Raw genomic sequence first — 18,986 nt, 5'->3', positions numbered from 1 at the left:
TGGCCGGTTTCTATTGGGACGGAGGAGCGGGGCTGGGTGGGGGGCTGCGGGGTCACGCCGGCTCGGCGGGTCAGCCCGAAAACAAAACCTTTTGAAATACCTACTCTCCATCACTGCCAACATTGTCCCCTGCCAGCGGGGGCCTGGCACGGCCCCTCGACGCCTCCAGCCCGGCCGCTGCCCACCCCAGCGGTCAGCAGCTGGGGGGGACAGAAGGGCATTGTGCCGGAGGGGACAGCTTTGTTTGCGGTCACAGCTGCCCCGGGCTGGGACGGCACCGACCGTCAGCCCCACCGGGGTGAGAGGAGGGAGGGACGGAGGGGACGGTCAGTGCATTGCGGGGGGACCCGCTCCTGGGGTGCCCCTCTGTCGCTGTCCCTCTGAGCTGTGGCACTGCGGGGACACGGGGCAGCTCCCTGTTGTCCCTCAGGATGTGCAGCCTCTCCTAGCGTTGGTTTCCTGCCTCAGTTTCCCCTTGCTGTGGCAGGTGTCCCTGTGCCCACTGACAGGTGCCTTTGATACCCAGGGCACTGCTGGCCCTGCTGGCAGAAGATGTGGTGCAGACTGGGGAGCAAAGGGCCCGTGCTGAGGCTGTGCCAGCTGTGCCACCCAGGAGGGGCAGGACTGGGCCACTGCAGGGCTTGGATGTGGCTCCAAGGGTGGCAGTGCCTTGCAGGTGGAGCAGAGCACGGATTCCTGCTCCCAGCAGGACATGAAGGACCCCCAGGAAGCCCTCACACCCCCAGGATTTCACAGGAAATCCCACCAGGAATACCCCAGTGGGTCTCCCAGCGGGTTGGGGTTTGGGGGACGCTGGCAGTGTGTCCCTGCCCCATTTAGAGTGGCACAAATCTCCCTTTCCCCACAGCCAGGATGAGAATGCTGCTCCCATCAGCTCCCCCGGCTCCTCTGGCACAGCCTCTCTTGGGTGGGCCAGAATCCCCCCGGGTGGCCAAAATCCCTCCCAGGATGGCCCAAATCCCCCCACGATGGCGGAAATTCCCCTGCATTTTTCTGTGTGGGAAGATCTGTGGGTTTTGCTCGCTGCAGAAGCAGCCTGGGAGGAGGAAAGTGGAGCAGGGCCCGTGGATGTGATGGGTTTAGCAGAGACCTGGAAGGAAAACGCAGCTGAGAGGGGAGCGCTGGCCTCCTGAGCTACCCAACAGCTGGCAGGTGGGGAAAACATCTGGAACAGCTGGAGTGGTGCAGGATGAGGGGCATGCATTGCAGAGGGTGTGGTGGATTCACAGGCGCTCCCTTGGTTCCAGAGTTCCCCCTGGGCAGGGAGGGCTCTGTGCCTCAGTTTCCCCAGCAGGAAACAGGGCTGATGTTTTGAGGCTGGGTAAGCCAGGGGAGGTCTGGAAAAAGCATGTCTGGAGGGGAGAGCATCATTTGGGCAATGTCACAGCCTGGGAATGGGGAATCTTGGGAGTACCATGGACTTTGGGCAGCTAGTTGGGTGCCCAGGATGCTTTTTCTTGTGAAAAAAGATTAATAAAAATGTTTTATTGACCAAGGGACTTGTAGTGGCCTTGGCCATGAACACACACTGAATTTCTGCATTTATAGATACATATATATCCATACATATCTTTATATATTTGCCTTTTGCTGCCAAGGTTGAGCCTTTTAAAGCAGAAAAATAGGAAGTTTGAGGGAACAGGAGCTTTTCAAAGCTTTGCTGAAAATCCTAGAAAATTTCAAGGAAGGGGCGGAGAGAGGTGGGAGGTAACCAAAATCCTCATCCCTGGGTCCAAGAGCAACTTTTTCCTGTAAAAAAAAAGAAAACATACTCCTGTAAACTTTGTGCAGGGCTGCTCCTGCCTGGAGCCTTGGGGATGGAGGTGTTTTCCAGGCAGGATGCTTGCAGGCTGATGCTGGCTCTGTACTGCAGGTATCACCATGAGTGCACGGAGCTGTGAGAGGTCCTGAGCCCCATGGGGACACCCTGGGCCCTGTGGGGACCTGCCAGCTGCCCTTCAGTCCCACTCCTGGGGCACAGGAGCTGTCACAGCCCAGTCGTGGTGCACGTGGAGATGCTGAGCCACAGCATGGAGCTGGGTGGGCTGTCACCCTGAGGGGCACACAGCAGGAGCCCTGTCAGGTACCTCTGTGTCCCCCTTAGCTCACCCAGGGTTGTTTTTGCCCCAAACTGCCCCAAGGTGCCTCTTGGCCATCAGTGGCCTCTGAGGGTCCATTGTGAGCAGCCAGGATGTGAGGGGAAGGCAGATTGCAAAGGCAGGAATAGTTCTGACCCCAGCTGATCTTGGGAGGGCAGGCACAGGGTGCTCTGTCCCTCTGCCACTCCCGGCCTGTGTGTGTGCAGCACATTTCACTGGCCCGTGCCTCAGTTTCCCTGTGTCACAGGGGCAGCCCCCCTTCCTCTGCCTGCTTTGGGGGTGAAGGGGCTGTGGGAAGGGCAGGGCCCCCTCTCTTTGCTCTGGAACCCACGGCTGGGGAGTGTTGTGAGGGCTGTACAGGGCAGCGGGGCCGTGGCTGTGCTCGGCTGGCTGAGCTGTGTGGGGTGCCAGGGCAAGGGCAGGTCCAGCTGAGGGACAATGCAGGGATGGAGGGATGAAGAGATGAAAAAGAAAAGCGATGCAGGGATGGAGAAGAGCAGGGATGAAAGAACGGAGGGGTGAAGGGCTGGAGGGGTGTGGGGATCAGGGATACAGGGATGGTGGAATGCAGAGATGAAGAAAGGCGGGGAGAGAAGGTTACAGGGACGCGGGGGTCGGATGCGGTTCGGGCCGGGCGCGGGCTCCCCGCCGGGGGCCGGGAGGGGGCAGCAGCGGCCGGAGCGGCGGGGGCGGTGCCGGGGGTGTCCCCGAGGGCCGGGGCTGTCCCGGGGCATTCCCGCGGCTCTGCAGCCCCCGCTCCCTCCCGGGCTGCCCCTCCTTCAGCCTCACGGGTGGGTCCCGACACGGACACGGGTGGGTCCGGCCCTGCTGGGCCCTGCTGGGCTCTCGGGCTCCTGCTCCTTCCCGCAGCTCCTCCATGGCTGGGAATTCCCGGCTGCGCTGGCGCCGAGCCCTTCCCGAAATCCTTGTCCGAGCCGGGCTGTAAACAGCATTTTTCTCTCCTTGCAGTCGCTGCCGGGTCCTGTGAGTCCCCCGCTCTCTCTGCTGATTCTTTCAGGTGTTCCGGATTGTTCGCTTCCCGACCCCTCTGCTGCACCCCAATGGAGCCCCGGGGGGACACGGAGCCGGCGACAGCAGCTGCCCGGGCACCCTGACCCTGGCACGGGTGGGCACAGTTCGGCCTCGCGTGGCACCCACCCGTGCCGCAGCAGGGCTCGGTGCCAGCGCAGTGAGAGGGGCCGGCATCGCCGTGGGGAGCAGCAATGTCTCCTGGCGGAGTCACGGCCCGCCCTGCAGGACACGAGCACCCCAGGCCTGCGCTGCTCCCGGAGCTGACGGATGTATTTATGAATTGGGTGGAAAACCAGAAGGATTGGTCAAACATCCCACAGGCCCCGGGCCTGCCCCTGCCCGCGGCTCGGACACGTCGCAGACACGCCTGAGGGCCTGGGAATGGCCAGCCATGGGGACAGCCATGGGGACAGCCATGGGGACAGCCATGGGGACCGCCTGGGGGGACACGGCTCACAGGGGTGGGCTGCCCTGGTGAGGACGGCAGCCATGAACCCATTCGCCATGCAAGCCCCCCTCAGCCACAAACCTCTCTGGCCATGATCCCTTGTCCATGAGCCCCCTGGCGATGCTGCCCCCGGCAACCCTTGGCCATATTGCCGCAAACCATAACCCCTCTCCATCCCATTGCCCACCCACCCAGAGCACCGTGGGGACCCGCCCGTGTGCCGCGGGGATGCCCTGGAGCATCCTCGGGAGGGGTCCCAGGGTGTCCCCGCTCTCTCTCCCCCCAGCCACGGGCTCTGCGCGGCTCTGCACCGATTTCGGTTCTATTTAAGGCAGCCCGAGCCAGCCCGGCCCCCGGGGCTCGCTGCGGCGGCGGGGCCGGGCCGGGGCCGGGGGCGGGGGGTGCGCTGAGCACGGCGGGTCCCAGCCCGCCCCTTCCCCGCCCGCCGCCTCCGCCATGGGCGCCGCGGGGCCGCTCTGCGCCCTCCTCGTGCTGCTGGCCACCGGCACCGGCACCGGCACCGGGCCGGCCCCACCGCGCCTGGTGCTCGCCCTCCTGGCCCGGAACGCGCAGCACTCGCTGCCGCACTGCCTGGGAGCCCTGGAGCGCCTGGACTATCCCGCGGGCAGCATCGCCCTGTGGTGAGGCTGCGGGACCCCGGGGGAGCGGGCAGAGAGTGGCACGGGTCCTGGGGGAGAACAGGGCTGTGGGGAATGGGCATCGCGGGGGAGCCGGGATGCTGCAGCCACAGGGACCGCGGGGATAGCGGGGAACGGGGATGGGGGGGGGGGAAGGAGGGTCCGGGGATTAGGGGAGGCTGTGAGGGGAATGGAGAGCCGAGGATAGCAGGGACCCGGAGGAAAACGCGGGAGAGTGGGGGACCTGGGGGCTCTTGGGTGCACAGAACAGATTCGAAGGAATGGGGATCTTTGGGGGAAAGGGACCTTCGGGAGGAACAGGGACCCCGCTGGTGGCAGCGTCCCCAGCCCCACAATGCGAGGGGTGGCTCTGCCCCGTGTGTGGGACCCCGCAGGGCAGCGGGAGGGGCTCGGGCTGCCCGCGGTGCAGGGCTGCACCCCAGCCTTTCCCCTGGGGGAGCCGTGGGGCTGATGAGAGCGGGGACCCCCGGGCACAAGGGGATTCTGCATCACTGGGACACTCTCGGGCTCCCTTTCCCAAATTCACCCCCAAGCCCCTTTCCCGTGCCGGGGGCTGGCTGGAAGAGGAGTCTCCTGTCTCCTCGCCGCGCCACTGCCGTCTGTCGCCTGAGCTTGTCGGAAACTTTTCTGCAGCTGCTTTGGCGGGGGAGCTGAGGCGGGGGATCCTGGCGGGGCTGAGGCGGGGGTCGGCTGCAGGCAGGGGAAGGGGAAGGGGAAGGGGGGTCCTCACCTTTACCCGCTGCACCCCCGGGAATCCCTGGCCACAGGATCCTGCAGGGAGTTTCAAGAGCAGCCCGTGGAGCTGGAGGGATACAGATCTTGCTTTCTTCCCTCAAATCCCCATGACACCAGCGCCTGGGGGATGTCCCGGGCTCTTTGACAGGTTCGAGGAGTGTGGGAACTTGGGGTTTGGCCCAGTGCAAGGTGGGCTCAGCTCTGTCTGTGCTGCATTGTTCTGAGGACAGGTGGGAGAGTTGGGAATGCTGATGGTGCCCAGCAAGGGAATATTCAGGAAGGGAGGTTTTTTGCTGTTGAGTCCTTTCCTCTCACTGCTGGAACAGTGGGACACACAGGGGTACTGCGGGGTGCAGGGACAGGGGGACAAAGCAGCTGTGCTGCTGTGCTCATGGTGGGCAGTCACAAGGCTGGGGTGAGGAGAACACGTCCAGGGCTGCCACTGGGATGCAGGGTGGCAGCTGTGGAACAGCCAGGGTGGCAGTGGCACCGAGGAAGAAATTAGCAGTTAGTGTTCCCCCTCCTGCCTGCACAGCCTTGGTTCCTTCAAATTACACGTTACATTCCCAGCAAGTCTGTCACTGGCTCAGTCTTTTGGTCCCGTGAGCATTTCTAGTGCAGGGTGAGGTCCTGATTGTCCCTTGAGGAGGACCCCCAGAGGCTGATGTCCCCTCACCCCAGGTGTGCAACAGACCACAACTCGGACAACACGACAGCAATGCTGCAGGAGTGGCTGGGGGCTGTGGGGCAGGACTATCACTCGGTGGCCTTGAAGGTGCAAGAGGAGCCCAGGTGAGGCTGGATGGAGGCAGGTGTGGGCTGGGGGGCTCCTGGAGCAGCATCAACCCTCCCTGGTTGGGGACCAGGAGGAGCTCAGCGGAGTGGGGCTGACTCAGCCTGCTGGCACGAACAGCCTGCACCGAGTTTGTGCATTCCCAGCGAGTGAGGTTAACCCCTGCCTCCCCCTGCCCAGCTCCTACCCTGATGAGCTTGGTCCCAAGCACTGGAGTGACAAACGCTATGAAAACGTGATGAAGTTGAAGCAGGAAGCTCTCACCTACGCCTGGGAGCAGCAGGCAGACTACATCCTGGTAAGGGACTTGGGGCACTGGTGGGGTGGAGGCTGAGGTGGGCTTCTCCACGTCTCCAGAACCTGTGCTGTCTCTGCAGTTCATGGACACTGACAGCATCCTGACCAACAACCAGACCCTCAAGTTCCTCATGGCGCAGAACAAGTCAGTAGTGGCCCCCATGCTGGACTCGCAGACCTTCTACTCCAACTTCTGGTGTGGCATCACACCCCAGGTGGGTCCCCAGAAATCCCTGGAGAATGAGACAGCCCCGTGGTGGAGGAGCTCTCTGCCATGGAGCACTGTGGGGTGTGATACTGCAGGGCTTCTATCGCCGCACACCCGACTACTTCCCCACCAAGAACCGGCAGCGCCGGGGCTGCTTCCGCGTGCCCATGGTCTACGCCACCTTCCTGATCGACCTGCGCAAGGAGGAGACCTCACACCTGGCCTTCTACCCGCCCCACCCCAACTACACCTGGGCCTTCGATGACATCATTGTCTTTGCCTACTCCTGCCAGGAGGCTGGTGAGGGTGATGGGGGTTTTGGGGGTGCAGGGGCTGGGGGGGCTGTGCTGCTCACCTGTCTCGTCCGGCAGGTGTGGAGGTCCACGTGTGCAACCAGCACCACTTTGGTTACATCAATGTTCCTGTGAAGGCCCACCAGACGCTGGAGGATGATCATGCCAACTTTGTGCATCTCACGCTGGAGGCCATGGGTGAGTGCCCATGGGTGGAGAGGTCCTGGAGGCCTCCAGGTCCTGACAGGGCTGTCAGCCCCAGCTCCCAGCCAGGGGAATCTGGGCTCCACTGTCTCCTCTCTCCACAGTGGATGGTCCCCCCATGCAGCGCTCCAGGCACATTTCTCTCCTGCCCAGGCCACTCACAAAAATGGGCTTTGATGAAGTAAGTGCTCAGTGGAGCTATTCATGTTCCCCTGTCCATCCCTCTGGTTGTGTCCATCTCTCTGACTGCATCTATCCATGACAAAGGCTGAGCGTCTGTCCCCCTCCTGCAGTAGCCTGTGTGTCCCTCATGACAACGTGTCCCATTGTTGGGGCTCTCCTCTTCCCAGATCTTCTTAATCAACCTGGTGCGGAGGCCAGACCGGCGGCAGCGAATGCTGGCATCCCTGCAGGAGCTGGAGATCATTCCACGGGTGGTGGATGCTGTGGATGGCAGGTGACCATGGGGGGACCACTCAGCCAGTCCCCTGGCGTCACCGTGGGGAGGGGACAGGGAGTGTCTGGTGGCACACCTCACTGATGCAGCCCCTTGCCTTGCAGCACCCTCAACAGCAGTGACATCAAGGTGCTGGGTGTGGACTTGCTGCCCGGGTACTACGATCCCTTCTCCGGCCGCACGCTCACCAAGGGCGAGGTCGGCTGCTTCCTCAGCCACTACAATATCTGGAAGGAGGTATGGGGCCACAGCGGCCACGGGGTCCCTAAGGGCCACCAGCAGTGGGCAGGGACCCTGTGAGCATCTCAGATGTCTGGAGGACCTGGGGAGAAGGGGTGTCCTGCAGGGTCAGTGGCCCCAGAGCAGTGCTGGGATGGCCCAGAGCGGTGCTGGGATGGGCTGGCACCTCTGTCCCCTCTCCCAGATCGTGTCCCGGGGGTTGGAGCGGTCGGTGGTGTTCGAGGATGACGTGCGCTTCGAGGCTGCCTTCCCAGCACGGCTGCAGCGGCTGATGGACGAGCTGGAGCGGGCACAGCAGGACTGGGACCTCATGTAGGTGCTGGGGCCAGGGGAATGTGGGGTGGGGGGCCCCAAGGCTGGCTCTCATGGCTCCCTGGCCACCCCACAGCTACCTGGGGAGGAAGCAGGTGAACGACGAGGATGAGGCGCCCGTGGAAGGCGTGCGGAACCTGGTGGTGGCCGGGTACTCGTACTGGACGCTGGCCTACGCCATCTCCCACCACGGGGCACAGAAGCTGCTGGCCACCAAACCCCTCTCCAAAATGCTGCCCGTGGACGAGTATCTGCCCATCATGTATGACAAGCACCCCAAGTAAGGAGCAGATTGTGCAGGAGGGTGCTGGCCTGGCCATGCCAATGTGGGACAATGTGTTTCTTCTCTGCCGTCACCACCTCACCCAGTTCCCCCCTTGCAGGCGTTACTCATGCTGGAGGAAAACATCTGTAGCATGAGCTCATTCTCAGCTCACTGCTGCCTGGCCTCTGGCTGCTGGAAAATGGCCCTCTGCCAGCATGGGGTGGGGGAATGGGAACAGGGCTGGGGCTTGGTGTGGGCCCTGCACAGGGTCTTGGCCCCATGGCAAGGGGCAGGGAGCAGCCCCCTGTACCCTAGTGCTGGGGGGCTGTGCGGTTTCCTGCCCCTGGTTGAGGGTCTCAGCCCCGATTTGGAGCCCTTTCATGCCCCTCTCTGGGGTGGGGGTCAGTGGAAAGGCTTTGTCTGGGCAGGGGGAGGCAATTTAGAGGGTGAGTGAGCACCAGTGGGTGGGTGGGTGTCCTGGGAGAGAAGGGATTGGGAAACCCAATGAGCAGGATGGAGAAAAACATGGATCAGGCATGTAAAAGGCAGGCTGGAGGTGGACGGAGGAACAGATTAGGGCTCTGCACATGCACCAGCAGCAGCTGGAAGCCCCCTGCTTGCAGGCATAACAGCACCAGACAGCTCTGTCTCAGGGCCAGCTGGATGCTGTGCCAGAGACCCACTCTGTGCCAAGAGCCGGCCCCAGCTGGTGGGGAGCCACAGGTCCTGTCCTCTCTGTAATCCCTCCACAGTCCCTGCCCAGCGTTCCCCGGCTCCATGCCTGCTACCCCACATCCCTCCCTATTCCCTGCCCTACATGGAGCCTTCCCTGGGTGGTTGATTTGATTTTCCCAGTGCTTTTTCTCCTCTGTCTGCTCCTCTGTAAGCCAGTTTTTTCTCTTGGGTCTGCTCCCCTTTCCCCAGTGAGGATTACAAGCGGCACTTCTCCCCACGGGACTTGCTGGTGTTTTCAGCTCACCCCCTCCTGGTTTATCCCACTCACTACGCTGGGGACAGCAACTGGCTGAGTGACACCGAGACCTCCACCATCTGGGATGATGATGCCAAGAAGACTGACTGGGCTGGCTCGCAGAAGACACTGAGGGACCCACGGGGCAGCGCTGGCCACCTCCGCTCCACGGCCCGTGACGAGCTCTGATGGTGAGCAAGGCTGTGAGACCCAGGGGACAGAGCAGCTGGGGAGTGTCTCCCTGCACGCGCCATGTTCAGATGTGTCCCACATGCCTAGCTTGTTTTTGTCATGGGGCAGCAGCTCTCCCTGTCAGACTCAAAGCATTGGGAAACAGGGACCAGACTATCTCTTCCAGGTGGGGAAAGGGGTGGGGACACAGATGTCCCATGTGAGGCTGCACTGGGCTGGAGGGGATTTGGGGACAGGGCCCTCCATCCCCCTGAGTCCATACTGCTCCCCAGCCCCTCAGATGAGGAAGGGTGAACGCTCCTTTTCCTGCTGCAAAAGTGTGGAAGGAGCTGTGGCATCTCCCAGGGGAACGTTTCAGCCCAGCACTGCTTGCTCCCCTCAGAAGTGTGTCTCCTTGGGGCTGTGGCCATGCAGGCAGGCAGGCGACCCACACTGGCTCAGCCCCAGGGCAGCATGGACACAGTTAATGCTGGGTCAGACTTTCCCTGCCTGAGGTTGCTTGTCCTGGCAGCAGAAGTGCCCTGGGAGCTGCCAGACCGGGGGAGGCTGGAACACAGCCCTCCCACTGCCTCGCTGCAGGCGTGAACACGCTGGGGCTGCTCTGCTGTGACCACTGATGTCTGTGTCCGTGCCTCCTAGGGATGAGGGACTGTGATCCAGCTGGGAGCACCAGGGGCAAGGACCTTTTACTGCCCACTCCCACTCAGGAGATGCAGCTGCCCTGGACAGAGCCCCACAGGGTTCTTCGAATCTGCATGTGACGAATCCACCCAAGGCAGGATTTGCCCCAGGAAAGCCTTTCCCTGCCAAGTGGAGAGACCAGAGGAGCGCTCTGCTCCATCTCTGCTGAGGACACATCTCCAGGACAGTCCCAATCAATGCCAACTCTGCCATCTCCACCAGCCTGGACTTTGGGGAGTGGACTTTGGGCTGGCACACGTGGTGGCCTCCTGCCACTGACTGGGCTTGTCCCTCGTGCCGTGCCTGGGTGGAAGCCCAGGGAGGATTAAAGCAGACTGACTGAGCTGGTGTGCTGGGTGCTGGCATTGCCCCAAGATCCCAGGTGTCACCCCAGTGCTGCAGATGAGAGGGTCTGACAGTTCCCCCAGCTGGGAACTTTGGGAATAAAATCTGTAAGGGGGAAAGAGAGGGAAGGAGAGAGGTGGGGGGAGGGAAATTGAAGCTCACCCTTGGGGTCCGGGTGGGAAAGGTGGGTGGCATCTTCACAGAGCTCAGCTCTCCCCTGGGAGTGTAGGTGATGGAGCAACAGGTGGAGGCCTTGCTAGCAGACACCCAGAGAGATGTCTGAGACTACCAAGGGATTCGGGAAATCATCATTTGGGGCAGGCTGAACAGCTACAGCAGGGACCTTTGGAAGGAAAACAACCAGCTGCAGATCACACGGGACCTGAAGAGCCGAGTGGATCTCCTGGAGAACAGGGAGGAGAAGGCTAAGTGCCTGTTCTGTAAGTGCGGGGTCCCAGCCAGTGTAGACATGGGTGAGGAATGGATGACAGGTTGGGCACACTTTTGCTTCCCAGCTTTTCCCCTGGTCCAGGCAGCCTCAGTGCTTCAGGAGCTGGGGATGGAGCAGAAGAATGTCTGGTGCCAGCTGGAGCAGAGCATGGAAGCGACAGAAACGCTGTGGGATACGTCAGCCAGCAAGGGTCCCGTGCTTGTTCCATCCTGCTGGGATGCAGGAGAGGAGCTGCCTTTGCTGGGTGTGTGTGTTCCTGGGTACAGAGCTGGGCAGGCCATGCTGGCACACCCAGCACTCTGGGACACAGCAGTGGTGAGGACACACTGCCTCAGGCTGTGCTCTCCACGAGACCTGCAGCGGCTCTGTGGGAAGCCAGAACTCCTGCAGCTGTTGGAAACTCCACAGTTTCAGCCAAAACCACTGAACTCAAAAACACTGTGAGGCCAGCCCTGAAACTGCTGCAGCTCAGTCAGAGCAGCACGCTATGGGATTCCAGGCTCTCTGTGCTTGCCAGTTCCTCAGCAAGACTGAAGTGCCTTTGGACTCTACAGAGGTAGCTCCTATTGCTCCCCATTTCTCACTAGAAGCCTCCCTCCAGGCTGTGCTGGTCAAACAGGGATGGGAACACGGAGCTGCAGTGCCAAGGACAACCCAAGCTTGGCAAGCGGCGCATGGAAGAGAGGCAGGAGCAGGCCAGAGTCAGGGTGAGGGTTTATTTCATTTCTGTGCCAAACTGAGGCGTGGAGCCTCTGCAGGGATTCAAGTGGGACACGAGCTGCCTGGATTGGTGTGGGCATGGAAGGAGGCTGCCCCAGCTCCCAGCCAGGCTGGGCCGGCTCTGCTCCAGCTCCCTGGTCACTCCAGAGTGCCTGCAGCACCCTGTCCATCAGTCACAAGGGTCCTGGGGGTTTGTGTCAGCCCCTGTCCCCTGGCTCTGCAGGTACTCGGCTCTGGATGTGCTCCAGCAGGCAGGTCACTGCCTGGGCCAGGATCTGCTCCAGCTTCTCCCTCTCCCCAGCACTGAACGGAGACAGGACATAGTTGGGCACTGTCACGTCACCCTCTGGCCGCCCGATGCCGATCCTGAGCCGGGTCATCTCCTGGGGAGGAAGGGAGAGAGCTGGGGGAGCTTCCCTTCAAGAGTGCAGGCAGAGTTAGGCACAGTGACAGTGCTGAGAGTGGGGCTGGGCAGTAAGGGAACAGCTCCTCATGTTTTCCAGGTGGTTTTGAGTGCTTGCTCCAAGAAACATAATTTTGGAAGAGGCTTTAGCTGGGCTGTGCCGAGATCCCAGGCTCCTGCCAGGGCTGGCAGAGGCACTCCAGCTAATTGTTTCCATGTCCTCCAAGGCGGCCAAACAGACAACAGCCCTCCAGGATGACGGGGAAGGAGAGAAGGGGGAGAAGGGAGCAGGGGCTTTTCTAAGGAATCAGAAAAATGGGAGTGGGGGAACAAGCTGTGCATTGAGGGGGGCACAGGATTGATCCCCTTCACCTGACACCCACTCACGTTGGACTGCAGAGCACTGATGCAGGATTGGACCCCATTGTGTCCCCTTGAGAGAGAAAGAGAAAACCCACACTTAGTTTGTAAGAGACACCCTCCCCATATAGCCCTGGGTCTCCTGCTGCACGAATGTGGGAACGTGGTCCCAGCCAAGGGCTGCAGTCCCCATGTCCTGGTTCTGCAGGAACATCCAGCCCTGGGGGCTCAGAGCAGTTGGCTGGGGGATTTAGGGAAGCAGGGCTAGGACAGCACATTCTGTGTGTGTCAGTTCTTGTCACAGCTCAGTCACATGTGTGACTGAGCACTGGGACCCAGCACCGTACCTGCCCCATCCCGCAGTGGAAGCTTTCCTAGGTTAAATGTCTGGTGCTGGGCAGGCACAGTAGAGGCAGAGTGCTATAAAAAACCCATGTGGGCTGAATCCAGCCCATAGCTGCTTCCAGGAGGCTCCCTGCCCTCCCTGCCAGGGCAGGAACTGGGAGGCTGCCCAAACAGCCAGCTGTTGCCTCTGCAATAGATCGAGTCCAGGACAAGAGCTAAAACATTGCAAGGCTGGAGCCAAGAACAGCCCATGAACGTGTATGGGCATGTTAAAGCCTCAAACCAGCTCACACCATCAGGGAGCTGGGGCTACCCCATACCTTGCGCTGCCTCCCAGCTTGATTGCCACCTTGCCCAGGGCCTTGTCCAGGTCGTCGTGAACCAGGTAAACGTCTCCGGGGCCAAGGCTGTAGATCTCAGCTTTGGAAACAGAAATACAACCTAAGAAATGAGGGGAGACAGACTCACCAGGCCCTGACTCTGCAGAGTGGGGCTGTAGTGAGCCATGGAGGGCAAGGAGACAGCAGGGCTGTCACAGGGGGCTGGTGCCACTAGAGGCTTTGGGGCTGACCCAGTTGCTCACCAGCACTGGCAACGCTGAGCCCATTGAGGTTCATGAACCTCCGTGGCTTGAGGAGCACCAGCTCCAGGCCGTGGGCTGTGGCCAGGGCCACATCAGCACAGCACCGCTTGTCCACCCGCCAGCCCTCGGCCACCGCCAGCTGCCGGGCCAGCCGGTCCAGCACCTCCATGCCCACGCTGTGCCGTGTGCCTCGCATCCCGTAGTTGCCCAGGCCGGCCACCTGCATGACAGCTCTCAGCAGGGCTCTGACGGGCCACCATGAGGCCCTTGTCCCTGCACGGGCCTGATCCCCTCCAGCATGGCTCACACCTGCTCCCTCCATGCTCCCCGCAGCTGGCCGGGTCCTCACAGCCTCAATCCCCACAGCATTCCCTTCACTCTTCCTTCGGTGCCTCCCTCACAGCCCTGATCGTGCTGCCGGTGCTCGCCCATGACCTGATCCTCGTCGGCACTGCCCTCACAGCCCCACTCCGTCTGCTCGGTTCACAGTCCTGATCCACCCCGTTCTCCTCACAGCCCCGTTCCTCTCACAGTCCAGCTCCATGTGCTCCCCTCACAGCCCCGATTCCCGTTTCCCTCACAGTCCATCTCCATTCGCTCCCCTCACAGCCCCGTTCCCCGTATTCCCCTCACAGTCCAGCTCCATGTGCTCCCCTCACAACCCCGTTCCCCGTATTCCCCTCACAGTCCAGCTCCATGTGCTCCCCTCACAGCCCCGTTCCCCGTATTCCCCTCACAGTCCAGCTCCATGCGCTCCCCTCACAGCCCCGTTCCCCTCACAGCCCCGTTCCCCGTATTCCCCTCACAGTCCAGCTCCATGCGCTCCCCTCACAGCCCCGTTCCCCGTATTCCCCTCACAGTCCATCTCCATGCGCTCCCCTCACAGCCCCGTTCCCCTGACAGTCCAGCTCCCCCCGCCCTCACCATGGCGCGCGGCCCCGCCCGCCCCACGAGCGCTCGCGCGCTCCCCGCCACCTCCGCCGCCAGCATCGCCCTCCTTGCCCGCGTGACGTCACTGCGCGGCGCCGCTCAGCGCCCCGCCCACACCGCCATCTTGGTTACGGGCAGCGCCGCCATCTTTCTAGCGGGCGGCGGGGCGGTGTCACGGGCGGTGTCGCGATGCCGGGGCGGTGTCGTGGGTGGTTTCGCGGTGTCGGGGGCGGTGTCGCCGCTGTGATAATGCCCCGCGGGCCGGCTGGTTGTGGTGGGGACGGTGAGGCGCGTTAAAGGGCGCCGCGGCCTGGGAACCCCCCCCCCCCTCATGGAGAGCGGCTCTGCATGTCCCCGGGGGACTCGCGGGAGCAGCGAATGCCCAGCACTGGGCCCCGCGGTTTGTGTGTCGGTGCCCGTTCCGTCTCCACTCACCCGGCCAGCAGGGCACAGCTTTGTTCCAGGGCACCGGGACAGTTCCCCAGCCCAGCAGCACATCGCTGTGCTGGAAATTGGAAATCTTCCAAGTCCTTCCACACTACCCGCAGTCAGGAATCCATGTAAAGACTTAAACTGTTTCATTCTTATAAGATTTATTTTAAAATTAGAAATTCGTATTTTTGCAAGAGGCAGAATTTTTTGCCTCTGTCTTTGGGCCAGCTCTTGGGTGGTGTCTAAAATCCCCAAAGCTCAGGCCTGGAGCTGGCATGGTCCCCAAGCACTGGCAGCTCATTTCCATACAGGGAACAAGCAGAGCTTTGGAAGATTTGCAAAGTGCCCTTACACCCATCCCTCTGGTTCCCCTGACCTCTTATTCCATAACAGCATAGAGGACATTAAAATCAGGGCAAAAGCCAGGCTGTGCATCCCCTGCTTGGCAGTCTGGAGCACTCATCTTCTCTAACTTGTCCCCAGGTCCCCACTGTGACACTCCCCAGAAGCCGAATGGCTGCTGGCCCAGCCAAAGCCTGCAAGGTCTGACCAGCACAAGGATGTACAAGGAGCTCCACAGCTCATAGCACCAACTCTGCTGGAGAAACCATCAGTGAATAAAAGGAATTTTCAAAACCGTTAGCAGCACTGTGGGCTCCCCTGGAGGTAGGATGAGATTCTTCACGGCTGGTAGAACAAGCAAGAAGTCTTTTGTTGCTGTTTTCCTGGTTTGCTACAGGGAAATCCTTTGGCCCTTAGGGGAAACATGGATGAAGGGGTGGTAGGGGAGCCTGGCTCATGGCAGATCAGGTGTTCCCCTCTCCCACATTACCCCTCTCATTGGTGTTGAAGCTACCAAGCACCTATTCACAGTGAAAGGAAACTGGAATGTGGGTGGCTCTAAAACTTCCTTGAAAAGAAACCTTGGTTGCCATGTTGAGGTGTTCACAGGAGTCAGCACCAGTAGGTTGTGCCAAGGAGCTGAGGCACAGCTATGCTTAAAAAGGTTTAAAAAAACCTGTTAAAATGCTGTAAGGAAGAAATATTCTTATATGGGCTCAGAATCTTAACCTATTGGGTATCAACAGCTGCCAGAAGTGGAGAGAGCTCTGGAGGGGTGCTGCTGACAGGGTGAGCACCTCCCTGACACTGCAGACCCTCTCAGCATCTTCCCCATGTCATCACACATGTCTCAGGTGGTGGATCCACCTTTACCTGGCCAAGAGTCAATCAGTAAAGTGCTTTAAATTACATAATTTGCACCTGGTCCTGCAGCTGCATCCTGCAGCGGGCTCCTTGGAGCTGGAGAGAGCTCAGCAGGAGAGCACTTGTGCTGTGGGGAGTGACACACAGACCATTCCCACTGCACATCCCACCAGCCCTGGCTGCTTTCCAGCTCCATGTGGATCTCAGAGAGGCCCTTGCCAGTGACTAGAAGAAAAAACTGATGCGAGAGGCCACAGTTTTGCAGCCTGTTGATGAGAATAACTTCTCCTCTTCTGGGAAGTAGGGGATGCTGTCAGCCACCTCCTGGACGACATCTGGCCGCACCTCGAGGCCTTGCTGGACGAGCTCACTGACAACACACTGCTTCACGTGGTGCTGCTTCAGTGGGAGGAAAGGCACAACAAAATCAATGAGATGCTCATTAATGATCCCAGAATTCCAGAAGCCACCTGCACAAGGAAAGGGAGAGAAGGTTTTACCTTCAGAGAGGCTCTGCAGTCCCTGCAATTCAAAGAGCTGCTTTGTGTGAAGTCAAAGTACTCTGCTGAGATCTTGCTGGTTTTGAACCCATCAGTTGTCACCTCCCCCCCCAAACAGAGTTTCTTCCCCCAGAAATGGGGGGATTTAGCTTGTCTAGTCAGAATTTAAGCTCTGCTCCCTGTGCTAGGGGCAAGGCAAGCAGATGCAGGCAGGCAGTGGGGATCAATATAGCTCAGTGCTGTTCTGGCAGGTGTGCTGTGCTGTCTGCCAGCTCCCAGCTGCAAACACACCTTGTCTCCCAAGAACTTTGCTAAATATGGCAACAGGTCTGCTGGCTCAGAAGGAAGGAAACCTCAAGGGGATCACAGTTCCAGTTCCTCAAAACCCCCTTGTCCCTTTCTGGTTGCCTGGGAGGTAGCAGGTGGTGTGGGTGGCTTCCTAGAACAGGCCTGGCTGCCTGTGCTGGGCTGTGGGGCTACAGGAGGAGCTCAGCTCCATGGACTCACTCTCAGGGTTTTCAAACACGGCCTTGGAGATGGCTGGCTCCAGGTCCTGCAGGCTGATCTCCTCCCGGTCCTTGCGGGCACGCCACAGAGCCAACGTCACGTTGTTGATTTGCTCCCCTCCTGCATTGCTGCACAAGAATGAGAGCCTTATCCACTGTGCAGCCAGGAAAACGGTGTCTCAGGTGGCACCTGACACCCACCAGCCTGCAGAGTGCAAGCCAGCAGCTCCCAGCTGCCTGGCCCAAAATAACTCCTCTAGAGGCAGCCAAATAACAAGCAGAGGAGGCTTTTTCACACTCTCCAGATCTGTCTGTTCACTGTGAGATTGCATCTCTTGGCATGTGGAGAGGCTCAAGGCTTGGAGAAGGAAAGGCAAAGCAAGCCTGTGCCCTGAGGCAGGTGCAACCTTTGCCCAAATGGGCAGCAGTGAGCTGGAAGGGCCCGTGGAGAGGCCTCTCTCACCTGATGAAGATGAAGATGGCTTTGCGGTAGTTGGTGCCGTACACAACCCACGAGGGCCCCAGGAACGGGATGATCACATCAATCAGGCCTGGGTGCATCTTGTCCATCTCATCAAAGAGGAACGCTGAGCGTCCACAGCTGGTCAGGTTCCCCTGGATCCAGCGCCTCAGGCTTTCCTAGGAAAAACCCCACAAGTGTGAGGCAGTGAGAGGGCCAGGAAGGCTCAAACAGCCCAGAAAAGGCTGAGCAGGAGCTCAACACAGCCAGAGGTGCTGAGAGCAGCGTGTCCCTGCACAGCACCACACACTTGGAGCTGAAACACCCAGTGCTGGGGAGGCCCCTTTATTCTGGATTTCACACAGTGGTGTTTACCAGCTTTTTAAAACCACTGTAGATCTTTTTATACAGATTTAAAGGAGGAGGCAGCACAGTAAAGCTGGATATTCAGACTCCTACAGCTCCCCACGTTCTTCTCGTTGCCTGTTGTATCCACAGTTCCCAGCTTCTTGCCAGCTCCTGTTCTAATGTAGAAACATGTGCCTGCACTGACCCAGAACAGCTCTTTATCATGGGTGAAAGTACCTCCCAGCCCACACAAAACCACTCACATTGCCTGGGGGCATGTGAAACTCCTCACTGAAGCACTTCAGCCAGGAAGGGATTTACTTTTCCAAAAGCATTTCCTCTAAGGACACAATACAACAAATAACTTCTCCAAACGCCCAGAAACTAAAGGTCCAGGTGTGCTGAATTCCCACTCTGCTGAAAATCTGGCATTTTGATTTCTCTCTTTTCTCAGCTCTAAGAGACAGAATGGCACCATGGAGAGTCTGGAGCTGCTGTGAGGGAGCTGTGTGCTCTGTGAGAGGGGATTACAAGTCTAGTGATATGCAGGTTTTTACAGCCATCAGGCTGTTTGGAAAGCAATGGGAAAATTTTAGTGCCTTTCATCTAAGACAAGCACTTTTGTTTGTGTGTTCAAAGAGCTGTGTAAATATTTAAGAATGAGAACATGATCGGGGCAGGGACTGCTGTGGAGAGGACGAAAGTAATAACTGAGTATATTGCAGTTACTAGTGCATCCTTCAGCCAGTGTATGGAGCCACTCTCTCAGCTATGTTTGTCTGAGAGGTTAAAACAAAGAGCTTTTATTCCCGCTGCACTTCAGGAAACAGCTTGAATACATATGTACAGAGGATCAACCCAGACACAGCCAAACCCCCCCAGTGAAGTGGCACTGCTGAGCAGTGTCCCTTACCTTGTACTGCTCTATGTGCTCAGCGTGGGGGAAATGCACGATGGGGGAGAAGTGGTGAACATAGGGGCTCTGCAGCCCCCCCTGGAAGAGGTAGCGGATGAGCATGGAGCTCACGTAGGTTTTGCCTGTTCCTGTGGAGCCGTGGAAGGACATCACGAGTGGTTTCACCGGGTTCGGGTTCTCCAGGAACCCCCTCAGCCCCTTCATCACTTGCTGCCTCACCAGGGGCTGCCCCACCAGGTTCGTGGCCAAGTCGAACTCCAGCCCTGAAACGAAGTGAAACCAGGACTTGGAGAACGCGGCTTGTCACCGCTGCCTGTCCCGTCCCTGGGGCCGCCCCGCTGGGCCCCTCATCCCCGGCTGAGGGACCCCGCTCCAAGGGTGCCCCCGGCAGGCTCCCCGGAGACCCTCGCTGCCTCCCGGGACCCCCTCGGGCAGGCTCTCCTGGAGACCCTCGCTGCCTCCCGGGACTCCCTCCCCTGCTGCCCCCCGGCCTCGGCGGCTGCGCGCCCCCCGCCCCTGAGGGTCCCCCTGCCCCCAGACCCCGTTCCCGCCCGGCCGCTCCTGCTGACCGCGCA

General features: G+C 60.0%; 3 protein-coding genes across 5 annotated transcripts; 1 reads left to right on the top strand and 2 right to left on the bottom strand.

Moving 5' to 3' along the window:
* Positions 1-4,093: 4,093 nt before the first annotated feature.
* Positions 4,094-10,247, top strand: CERCAM (cerebral endothelial cell adhesion molecule). 3 transcript variants are annotated; one of them, XM_058038124.1, is made up of 13 exons: positions 4,094-4,241; positions 5,676-5,786; positions 5,968-6,085; positions 6,165-6,299; positions 6,388-6,592; positions 6,664-6,783; positions 6,894-6,970; positions 7,140-7,246; positions 7,351-7,483; positions 7,671-7,798; positions 7,875-8,078; positions 8,988-9,224; positions 9,865-10,247. In XM_058038124.1, the coding sequence occupies exons 2-12, from the start codon at positions 5,713-5,715 to the stop codon at positions 9,220-9,222; spliced, it is 1,536 nt and encodes a 511-aa protein (XP_057894107.1). In that variant the 5' UTR covers positions 4,094-4,241; positions 5,676-5,712; the 3' UTR covers positions 9,223-9,224; positions 9,865-10,247. The 3 variants fall into 3 exon arrangements, with proteins under 3 accessions (XP_057894107.1, XP_057894108.1, XP_057894109.1); XM_058038125.1 differs by lacking the exon at positions 4,094-4,241 and adding an exon at positions 5,013-5,142; XM_058038126.1 differs by lacking the exon at positions 4,094-4,241 and having other exon boundaries at positions 5,318-5,786.
* A 1,166-nt stretch (positions 10,248-11,413) lies between these two features.
* On the bottom strand, positions 11,414-14,103 carry PTRH1 (peptidyl-tRNA hydrolase 1 homolog). The gene is made up of 5 exons (XM_058038509.1): positions 14,038-14,103; positions 13,114-13,333; positions 12,851-12,950; positions 12,213-12,258; positions 11,414-11,805 (listed from the first exon to the last, which is right to left on the bottom strand). The coding sequence occupies exons 1-5, from the start codon at positions 14,101-14,103 to the stop codon at positions 11,620-11,622; spliced, it is 618 nt and encodes a 205-aa protein (XP_057894492.1). The 3' UTR covers positions 11,414-11,619.
* A 516-nt stretch (positions 14,104-14,619) lies between these two features.
* Positions 14,620-18,774, bottom strand: TOR2A (torsin family 2 member A). The gene is made up of 4 exons (XM_058038123.1): positions 18,409-18,774; positions 17,151-17,326; positions 16,689-16,816; positions 14,620-16,151 (listed from the first exon to the last, which is right to left on the bottom strand). Exons 1-4 carry the CDS (start codon positions 18,613-18,615, stop codon positions 15,907-15,909), a joined length of 756 nt encoding a protein of 251 aa, XP_057894106.1. The 5' UTR covers positions 18,616-18,774; the 3' UTR covers positions 14,620-15,906.
* Positions 18,775-18,986: the final 212 nt, after the last annotated feature.

Source organism: Melospiza georgiana, chromosome 20 (genome assembly GCF_028018845.1).
Source record: "Melospiza georgiana isolate bMelGeo1 chromosome 20, bMelGeo1.pri, whole genome shotgun sequence".
Lineage (NCBI taxonomy): Eukaryota > Metazoa > Chordata > Aves > Passeriformes > Passerellidae > Melospiza > Melospiza georgiana.
This window is presented reverse-complemented; position numbering and strand designations above follow the sequence as displayed.

What these genes read in the sequence shown, in the direction of transcription:
- CERCAM (XM_058038125.1), top strand. Translation starts at nt 5,102, where the DNA reads ATGACACCAGCGCCTGGGGGATGTCCCGGGCTCTTTGACAG. An exon ending in AAGGTGCAAGAGGAGCCCAG is followed by an intron (nt 5,787 to 5,967) that starts GTGAGGCTGGAT and finishes CCCCCTGCCCAG; the next exon opens with CTCCTACCCTGATGAGCTTG. An exon ending in ACTACAATATCTGGAAGGAG is followed by an intron (nt 7,484 to 7,670) that starts GTATGGGGCCAC and finishes CCCCTCTCCCAG; the next exon opens with ATCGTGTCCCGGGGGTTGGA.
- PTRH1 (XM_058038509.1), bottom strand. Translation starts at nt 14,103, where the DNA reads ATGCTGGCGGCGGAGGTGGCGGGGAGCGCGCGAGCGCTCGTGGGGCGG. An exon ending in GCTCAGCGTTGCCAGTGCTG is followed by an intron (nt 12,951 to 13,113) that starts GTGAGCAACTGG and finishes CTGTTTCCAAAG; the next exon opens with CTGAGATCTACAGCCTTGGC. An exon ending in TCAGTGCTCTGCAGTCCAAC is followed by an intron (nt 11,806 to 12,212) that starts GTGAGTGGGTGT and finishes CTTCCTCCCCAG; the next exon opens with GAGATGACCCGGCTCAGGAT.
- TOR2A (XM_058038123.1), bottom strand. Translation starts at nt 18,615, where the DNA reads ATGAAGGGGCTGAGGGGGTTCCTGGAGAACCCGAACCCGGTGAAACCA. An exon ending in AGCACATAGAGCAGTACAAG is followed by an intron (nt 17,327 to 18,408) that starts GTAAGGGACACT and finishes GGTTTTTCCTAG; the next exon opens with GAAAGCCTGAGGCGCTGGAT. An exon ending in GCCATCTTCATCTTCATCAG is followed by an intron (nt 16,817 to 17,150) that starts GTGAGAGAGGCC and finishes ATTCTTGTGCAG; the next exon opens with CAATGCAGGAGGGGAGCAAA.